Source organism: Budorcas taxicolor, chromosome 4, assembly GCF_023091745.1.
Source record: "Budorcas taxicolor isolate Tak-1 chromosome 4, Takin1.1, whole genome shotgun sequence".
In the NCBI taxonomy this organism is placed as follows: domain Eukaryota; kingdom Metazoa; phylum Chordata; class Mammalia; order Artiodactyla; family Bovidae; genus Budorcas; species Budorcas taxicolor.
The window spans coordinates 65,742,050-65,752,183 of record NC_068913.1 but is presented as its reverse complement, the minus strand read 5'-3'; the positions used below and the strand labels follow the sequence as shown (position 1 = coordinate 65,752,183).

At 46.1% G+C, this 10,134-nt stretch overlaps 1 protein-coding gene across 1 annotated transcript in view; it reads left to right on the top strand.

Moving 5' to 3' along the window:
• The first annotated feature begins 3,626 nt into the window (after positions 1-3,626).
• FKBP9 (FKBP prolyl isomerase 9) overlaps positions 3,627-10,134 on the top strand; it is a 44,212-nt gene continuing 37,704 nt past the window's right edge. Inside the window, exon 1 of the mRNA XM_052638962.1 lies at positions 3,627-4,033. Coding sequence (XP_052494922.1) covers positions 3,627-4,033 — 407 coding nt within the window. The remainder of the gene's footprint in view (positions 4,034-10,134) is intronic.

The window sequence follows — 10,134 nt, the reverse complement described above, 5'->3', positions numbered from 1 at the left end:
TGCACCCCCGCATCCCGGCACTGACAGGCGTATTTTTAACCACTGGACCACCAGGCAAGTCCTATTTCTAATCATTTCAACTGGCATTCTATTTAGTCACTAATAGGATTGGAGGAAAATTACAGGCAATGTGTTTTCTTTGGTGCTTGGAAGGGGAAAAGGAGACAGCTAACATAATTAGCAATCCGTGGCAAAAAACTGGTTGACAAACCAATTGTCATCCCCCTTCATTTCCTTGCTCACACCACTCTGGCTTTGTACAAGACGCTTAGGTGGCCATCTGCTTCAGGGGAGGCCCTTTCCCTCCTCTCTGGAAATGAATCTTAATTAGTCTTAAACCAATCATAGTAATGCAGTTTCTCTTCCACTGATAGATTAGCAATGGGCATGGGATGCAATTTCAGTCAATGAGGCATGATGGGAGGGCAGTAGGAGGGAGGGTTTCTGTAAATGCTGTCCTTGCTCTGAATAAATGATACTTGGAAAGATAAAAGGTCCCCTTTCTGCCTCAGGATGTTCTCTGTAGATGGTAGTTGGATCTAGGGCAGGCATCTTGTAATCACAAGGGGCAGCAGCAAACCCCCTGAGGAGGAAAGGAAAAGAAGGTGTCAGACCACCTGAGGTTGTTCTAGAGACACTTCATTAACCACTCCTGCAGTTGCTTCCCATCCAGATCTCCTGAGAGATAATATATATGGGTTAAGTGATTTTTGAGTTTTCTAGTACTCATAGATATATGTTATTCCTTACATTTCCATATTACTTTGCAGATTTCCACCCCTCCTAAACTGCTTCACTTGATCCTCACAGAAACTCTATGGAGATAGGCAAGATATCTTACAAATAAGGAAAGTGATGCTCAGAGAATAGGGGGATGGGTGGCCCTACAAGCAGGTTGGTCTGATTTCTAGTCTAGGATTTTCCATCAAACTACATGGCAACTCCAAGTGTGTTGTCCAATACTGAAGGTGGGAGACTTTCTTGGAAAATCCTGGGAAGGAAGAGAAGACACTGCTACTTCACATTTGCCTCAGGTCAGTTCAGAGGAATACTGGCCTTCTCTTTATCCACAGCTCAGTGTGTACCAAGCTAAAGTTAATAGCTTATATAGCTTAGCCTTCGGGGTTTACTGCTTTTAGAAGATCTGATTCATGCATCAATCCTTCTTTATTTCAGGCTCAATGGAAAGCAGAATTCTTTCTTTAGTGCCCTGCTTTACTTGCCAGATTATGTTTGTAATTTTCCCACTAACTTCTTGTATGGAGCTGGATCGAAAGAACCTTTGAAGCTCCAACATTCTGGCCCCCTGATGTGAAGAGCTGACTCACTGGAAAAGACCTTGATGCTGGGAAAGATTGAGGGCAGGAGAAGGGACGACAAAGGATGAGATGGTTGGATGGCATCACTGACTCGATGGACATGAGTTTGAGCAAGCTCTGAGAGTTGGTGATGGACAGGGAAGCCTGGTGTGCTTCGGTCAGTCCATGGGGTTGCAAAAAGTCAGATATGACTGAGTGACTGAACTGAACTGAGAAAGAACCTAGTTTTCTGATACTCATTCAGACCGTTCCTGTTTCAAATCGCCCTTCAGTTCTTCCTCCAGGACACTCCACACTCCATCCCAGACTCAAACCTTTTGTGTATTTCTCCTATTATGTCCTTGCCTCGATTGTGTCACACATCCTCTTGTTCCCTGGCTCTGTTCTCTCACTGATTCTCATCTTCTATTTTTCCCTTCTTGCTATCTTTCTCACTTCTCCCCCTACCCTTTTAAAAAATTCCAGTACCTTTCCCTTCTTTCTGGTTCCTGTCTCTCACCAACCTGCCTCTTTCCCCTATCTTTACCTTTCTGAGCTTTTAGTCTACTGTTGACTCTTCTTGACTGGAGTCACAGTTTTTAAACTTGGCCAGTTCTCACGTCACCCCCAGTTTAATGGAAATCTTTTTTTTTTTTTAATTTCAGCTTGATTTTATCAGTGCTTAGGTTGATGTTATCAGTAATGCCAAGAGGTAAATTTTCTCTTTAGCAGATTGCTACAGAAATCCAGTACAAAGAATGTCGGTTAGGTTTTAAAGAGACGTTGTAGAGCACACATACTGTTTGATCAGATAATCAACATTTTAAAAGGGATAACAAGGGAATTCCCTGGTGGTTCAGTGGTTGGGGTCACTGCTTTCACTGCTGTGGGCCTAAGGTCAATCCCTGGCTGTGCAACATGGCCAATAAATAAATACATAAAAGGAATGACTAGAAATCACTGGGAAGTACTACAAGGCAAAGTGGAAGTGGCAATCACTGCCTGACCTGCTTCTTTCTGTGTCTGTCTTCTTTTGCATGCTGAAGTGTCTCCTCTCTTACAGGATCACAGAATTTTGGGACTGGAAGTCTTAGAAATCAATCCCTTCATTTTGCAGATGAAGAAACCGAGGCCCAGCTAGGTGGCATGTGTTGCCCACAGTCACAACAAGGAAGGGCAAGATTCCTGACTGGAACCAGGCTGACTTTTTGGTTTATTTCTATGTAAAACCTGGCAGAGTTATTAAAAACCATAAAGAACTAATGAAAAGTACATAGAAGGAAGCAAATCATCACACCAAATTCAACTTACCGGTGGTTGAATTGTATTAGTAGGTTTTCTATTTCAATAAAATAAGCTCTATTACGAATAATGGACATTTTTTTTTAGTGCTACATGTAGCTTCTCATTAGATCCTGGATCTAATAAAATCTATAACATTCTAATAATTATAATTTTTAAAAAATTATCACATTTTATCTTCATCTTACAGAGGACACTGACTTAACTTGCAGGTCACCTAGACAGTACACATTTTTTTTTTTCCTTAAATAAGGTGGATTCAATTTACTCACCATTTGTTAGCATTTTTGCATTTCTAGTTAGAGATTAGGTTGCTACCCAGCTTCTCTCTCCCTTGCTATCTTTGCCAGGTTTTGGTATTGGGATTGTTTGCTTCCCAAACAAGTTGACAAACCTTTGGTGATTTGCTTTCATTAGTCCAAGTTTCAATAAATGAGAACTAACAATTCTAAACCAAGAATTCGTTTAACTACTCTAGTAAATTTCCCCGCAGAATCTGGGTCTGTAATGTGAAGTCTTAACTAGCTTAGTCACGGGGTGGGACCATGTGGGATGTTTGCTATTAAGTATCACTCACATCTTAAAACTTTTGCCTGAGCAACTATCACGGAGTCTCCCCTTTCTCTAAGTATTACAAGAAAATCCTGGGGAAAGAAATCTCGAAGATGGCTTCAGTCTGTTTTAACATAGAATCCAGCCTTGAAACTAAGTTTTTTAAAAAAGAAGTTTTCCTCCCTTCCCAAATCAGCAAAGGGTAACTGGATCCGCGGCCACGTAGGAGCCTCTAGGGGCCCTAAATCCGGAGTCTCTAGGGGTAGGCAGAGATCCGCGGGTTTGCCTGGGCCAGAAGTCTTTCTCTTCTAACTGTATATCGCAGCCCAATCCCAAAGAGTTCTTGATTTCTCCCTCGGGGACTGGTCCCTTTGAACTTCCAGAAGGCCCGCCTCTTCCCCGGGCTGGCCAGCTCACGGGACGGGCGGCGCAGCGCAGGCCTGGCGCTCGGCCGCGGCTCCTCCCCTCCCTCGGATGTGGCCGGGGGGCGGGAGGCGGGAGAGAGGGGGTGGCTGCTGCCGCCCGGGGAGAGCCGGGAGTCTTTTCCACGTTTGCAAAGGCCGCCGCACATCCAGGCCCGACCCGCGCCGCCCGAGCTCCGTGCGCCCTCGCGGCTCCCAGCCGCGCCCCCTCCTCTCCTCGACTCCGATGGCGATCAGGGCCCGGAGTTGGCGGCCCCCGCCGCCGCCGCTGCTCCTGCTGCTTCTCTGGGTGACCGGGCAGGCGGCCCCTGTGGCGGGCCTGGGGCTGGGTTCGGACTCGGAGCTGCAGATCGAGCGGCGCTTCGTGCCCGAGGAGTGTCCGCGCACCGTGCGCAGCGGCGACTTCGTGCGCTACCACTACGTGGGGACGTTCCCCGACGGCCAAAAGTTCGACTCCAGGTACCGCGCCCCGCGCGCCAGCCGGATCTCAGGGGTTGCAGCGCCCGTTTTCCCGCTTCCCCGTCTCCGGACAGGCCTTTCCCTCCCGACGGACCTCCCCCAGCTCCGCCCCTCGAACCCGCGCTCCTCCCTTTCCCTCTTCTCAACCCAAAGCTTTCCCGACCCTTCATCCCTTCAGCCTGGGGGATGCGGGGGCCCTGGAGCTTGCCAGCCCTTTTGCTCGCCTGGTGGGCTGGAATCTTCCTGGGACCTTGCGCAGCGGTGTTGGCGCCGATCACCCACTCCTCCGCCCTGTGCAGTAACACGCGCGAAATCTTCGTAAAGAGCTGGCCCCCTAGCCGACCCCCGAGAGTACATGTTAGTGTTCGCCTGTCTGTCTGCCTTGACTGTTCCTTCCGGCAAGGCCCTTGAGTGTCAAGTCATTCATGCCTCTCGATGATGATGATGGAGGTGGCGATAGCAGCCACTAACATTTATGGAGTTGTTACAGTTGTTACAGGGTGGTTGTCAGTGCTTTCCATATAACGAATTTATTTAATTCTTAACTACAGTTTTCTGTGTAGGTATTATCATTACCCTTATTTTGCCAGTGAGATAACTTGAGCCCATTGGAGGCTGAGAAACTTGTTTAAGCGAGATAGTTTTGAAACCCGAACAATCCAAGTCCAGGATTTGTGCCCATTAACTACCGCCCTCCCCTTATGGCCTTTCAAAAAACTCCCTAGGCAGGAGGTCGTCCAGAGCAAGTCACTCAGCTTTGCCCCGTGACCGGTGTCCACAGTTCCTGCCCTTGAATCTGCAGCGAGATCACAGCTTCCCCAGTTTAGCATTAGGGTTAACAGGCCCCTTCTCCAGCTCCAAGCTGCTCTCCTTCCCCAGACTTTGTTACGGTCCTAGGTCTGTGTCCACACTTCTTTTCGTGATCTGCTTTGTGCTTGAGGCGGGACTAAGCTCATTCCTGAGGTTATCTTTTAAAAGGTACTCTTTGTCTTTTTAGCCTTTTAAAAAATTCCAGACAGGGAGTGTATATACAAAAGCTGGTTAGTATTTGATGTGGCACATAGCAAGCACTGAGAAATATTCATTCTCTTATTGTTTCAGTTGCTTCTTTTTAAAATGGGTTTATTGAGATGTAATTTACATTGCATACAATTCACCCATTTAAAGTGTATGATTCAATTTTTTTTTTTTTAGTATATTCACAGTCGTGAAATCATCACAACTCTCTAATTCTAGAATAGTTTCCACACTCCAAAAAAAGAAACCCATCAGCAATTACTCCCTTCCCCTCCAGGTCTAGGTGACCACTAATCTGCTTTCTGTCTCTTTATGGAACCTTGCCATCTGCAGCCTTTAGGTTTGGTTTCTTTCACATAAGCTTGGTTCATTTATGCTGTAGCATGTATCAGCTCTTATTCCTATTTATGGCTGTATACTATTCCATATCATATTTTATCTATTAATTAGCTGATGGGCTTTTGAGTTATTTATACTTTTTGATTATTATGAATAAGAATGTTGTGAACATTCACATACAAGGTTTTGTGTGGACATATGTTTTCATGTCTTATGGATATAGGCCTAGAAGTGGAACTGCTGGGTCCTATGGTAACTATGTTTAACTTTTTTAGGAACTGCCAAACTTGTTTTCCAACGTGGCTGCACCATTTTACAATCCCACAGCAGTATATGAGAGTTCCTGGTTCGCCATGTTCTCACCAACACTTGTAATTGTATGCCTTTTTGATTATAGCCATCCTAGTGGATGGATATGAAATAGTAGGTCATTATGGTTTTGATTCATGAATCTCTAATGGTGAAGGATGCTGCACATCTTCTCATGAGTTTATTGGCCGTTTGTATATCTTCTTTTGCTTCACTAGTTAGAAAATAGTTAAGACTTTCCTGCTTATGCTGATGTTAATTAATAATTCCCACTGGAGCAAATCATCTAATACTTTCTACCCTCTAGAATGACAGCCACTGTGAGGCAATGCAAAAGTGAAAAGAGAAAGTGTTAGTTGCTCAGTCATGTCTGACTCTTCCCAACCCCATGGATTGTAGCCTGCCAGACTCCACTGTCCATGGAGTTCCCCAGGCAAGAATGTTGCCATTCCCTTTTCCAGGGGATCTTCCTGACCCACAGACAGTGGAAATACAGATGAGCTGTCATCCATTCTGCAAATGTGTATGCAGTGTCTGCCCCTGAGGATGGTGTTCCCTCCCTGCACTCTGGCTATTGTCCAGACAATTATACACTGTGTTAAGTACAGAAAGAATAATAGCACACTCTTCTGTCTCTCACAAAGAGTTCACAGGTAGTTCTTACCTTGTGCCTTTACATATATGAACTACATTGAATTCTTTTAACCTCATGATACAATACCATCTCATTACAAATGAAGAAATTGGGGCTCAGAAAGTTCAAGTAATTTACCCAAGATGAGAACTACTAAGTGGTGGAGTGGGGCTTTGAATCTAGGCAGTTTAGTGCCAGAGTCTCAAGTTTATAGTCTGTAGTCCACTCGTGTGTGATGGCAAGAATGGCAAGGAGCTTTGGAACCACCCAGAAAGTTTAACTGTATGTTGTGTGTATTGGTGTGTTTGTGTCTGGTTGTGGGACTGGTCAAGGTGGAGTTTTAGGATGTGTGTTAAGTCACTTCAGTTGTGTCTGACTCTTTGCGATCCCATGGATTATAGCCCACCAGGCTCCTCTGTCTTTGGGATTTCCCACGAAAGAATATTGGAGCGGGATGCCATTCCCTTCTCCAGGGGATCTTTCAGAGCCGGGGATCAACCTGTGTCTCCTGCATCTCCTGCATTAGCAGGTGGGTTCCTTACCACTAGTGTCACCTGGGAAGTTGGTGTGTGTGTCTGTATGTGTGCCTGGTTGGGGGCTGGTCAAGATGGAGTTCTGGGACAGCAGGAGTAAAATCTGAGCAGGATTAAAATTTACCAGGAGGAACTGAGGGATGCGGGCTGGGGGTGGGGGTGGGGGTGGGGAAGAAAAGGCGAGAGTGGTGGAGGGAAGAGCACATGCAGAGGCCTGGAAGAGGGGGCATGTGAAAGCTGCTTAGTATCGCCTGAGCTTGGAGTGGGGGTAGAGGAGCGACAGGGAGGGAAAAAGAGGAGGCGAAAGGAGGTCAGAGAGACAGAGTCAACTTTTGAGAGCTCTCATCTGCCTGGCTGTGGAGTTTGGTCTTTGTCTAGGGACAATGGGAAGCCACTGAAGAGTTAATCACGGGCGTGAGAGACCAGAACTGCATTTTATTGTACAAAAGTCCCTGTGGCTGCAGTGCAGACAATGGAACGGTGGGAGCAGCGTACACAGTAGGTGATTGATTACTGTGTTTCCTTCTAGGGCCTCCATTCCTGTGGGAATTTATGAAGTATATTAGAGCATTCCTTTGCTATTCCTTCACAAAGAGCTTCAGTTCAGTTCAGTTGCTCAGTCGTGTCTGACTCTTTGCGACCCCATGGACTGCAGCACGCCAGGCTCCCTGTCCGTCACCAAGGGAAGATGCGGTACCTTCCCTGTTCATCACCCTGTACCTTCCCTGTCCATCACCAGGGAAGATGGACAGGCTTCCCTGTCCATCACAAAAAGCTTAGGGAAGGAGAAATCTAGGTGCTTTGGGCTTTGGCTGTTAATTTAGAGGTTTGGCCCAGAAGAAAATGATGGCTGTCAGTCTGACCAGAGTCATAAAACACAAAGGGCCTTTCTTTCCACAGAGCATTCTTCCTGCATCTGTGCCTGGCACTTGGGGGCAGTGGTGTGTTTTCAGCTTATGGGTATTTGCAGTTGCCAGGAGGCCCAGCCCTTCAGCCCTTGGTCGCTGGCTTAGGCATGGTTTCATTTTATTTTGGAGCCTCCTCGGGCCTGTTAGCTTGCTCTATGGCTACTGCTCTAGACTGAAGGAGAAGACGGCAGCTTCCTGCCAGCAGGTTTCTGGGGGGCTCCTGCTGTCACCCTTCAGGCCTTGGGAGCTCCTTGTCCACCACTCTTGAGTCAGCTTTTGAAGAGTTCCATTGCATTCCAAGTAGTAAGGGACTGAAGTTTAACATGTTCCTGTTATCTTTAGCAGGCAAAACCAGCATCCTGGTCACAGCCTTCAGGCCTGTTCTGCAGGCCCCTAAAGTCTATACATTCAATAAATATTACTGTAGGAACTTCCCTGGTGGTCCAGTGGTTAAGACTCCATGCTCCCAATGCAGGGGGCCTGGGTTCAATTCCTGTGCAGGGAACTAGATCCCACAATATGCAACTAAGAGTTCACATGTTACAACTAAAGATTCTGCATGCTGCAGTGAAGATTCAAGATCCTGAGTGCTGCAACTAAGACCTGGTGCAGACAAATGAATATTTTTTAAAAAGTAATAATACATGTTAGTGTGTGCCCACTGTATGCCCTGTTGGGTATTATAGAGTTGTAGATGCTCGGACCCAGTGGTGTTCAAACTGTACATGCATCAGAATCACCTGGAGAGCTTATTATACAGTTTCTGATTAGGTAGATCTGGGATGGGGGCTGAGAGTCGTATATCTAACAAGTCCCTAGGTGATGCTGATGGTGTGGTCTAGGACCACATTTCGAGAACCATTGCTCTGAAAGAATCATAAACTCATAATGGAGGTCAGCTGCATTTTATATATTCATTATTCAACAAATATTTATTGAATACCTACTATTCTAGTTGCTGAGATGTAGGAGAGATAAAACAGACAAAAGTCCCTGCTTCTGATGGTGGATACATGTTATTTTACATTTGTCCAAAAGCATAGAGTATATATCACCAAGAGTGAACCCTGATGTAGAAGCTATGGACTTTCAGTGCTATGACATGTCAGTGCAGGTCACTGATCATAACAAATGTACCACTCTAGTGATACACTCTGCTGACAATGGAGGAGGCTATGTATGTGTATGTGGCATTGGGTGCAGGCAGGGGGTATATGGGAAATCTCTGTATCTTCCGCCCAATTTTTCTGTGAATTCAAAACTGCTCTAAAGCAAAACAAAAATGAAAAACTGCCCTAAAAGAACAAAATCTAATAAAAATCTGTACCCTCAAGTCAAGGAGTGGGGAGGGCCCAGAAACCCATTCTATCTGGCATAAGGAGAAAAGGAGAGAATTTATTGGAAGGATCTTCCATTCCTCCTGAGGATCCAGAATTGTGAGCAGAGGTGGCTTTCTGCATCTCTCTGAGGGACCGCAGAGGGGCTGATTCCCCTCCCTCCTTCCTGAGAGAGCTCCAGCAGGCTTTCTGTGCCACATACGTGACCTCTAGGGTCCAGTAATGCTGACTAACTGGAATCCGTCTCAATTTCACATTCCCAGGATCTCTCCCATTTGATTGGTCCCATTGGGAACCTGTTCTTACCCTCAACCCCCTCACCCTGGCTGTGGGTATAAAGTCAGGTGTTAAGTGAATGTTGTCTTATCCTTTCAACAGGATTGGATCTCAGAGAAGAGCCAGAGGGCTGGGCAGTACCTTGGATGGTGTCAGGGTGGATCTAAGGGGCGAAGTGGTGGCAGGAAGACTGGTCAGGTCAGGGCACCCTCTGTTAAGCAGGAAGCATTTAAAGTGTGGATCTGAGGCTTCCCTGGTTGACCCAGTGGTAAAGAATCTGCCTGTCAATGCAGAAGACATGGGTTTGATCCTGAATCTGGGAAGATCTCACATGCCTCGGAACAACTAAGCCTGAGCACCACTACTGAGTTTGTATTCTAGGGCCTGAGAGCCACAACTGCTGAGCCCAAGTACCGCAGTTCCTGAAACCCACATCCTGTAGAGCCCGTGCTCTGGAACAAGAGAAACCACTGCAATGAGAAACCCTCAAACTGCAATGAAGATAAGCCCCCGCTCTCTGCGACTAGAGAGAAACCTATGCAGCAATGAAGACCCAGCACGGTCAAAAATAAATAAATAAAATCATTAAAAAAAAATAAAGTGTGGATCTATATAGGAAACCTTCCTATGGAAAAGCCACATAATGAAAGAGAAGCTGCCCAGTGCAGTTTTAATAACTGGAGGTAAAGTTCTTCTTTTTCATTCTTCTTAACTAGAGTCTTATGCAGTCACTGGTAGGCTGACTTAA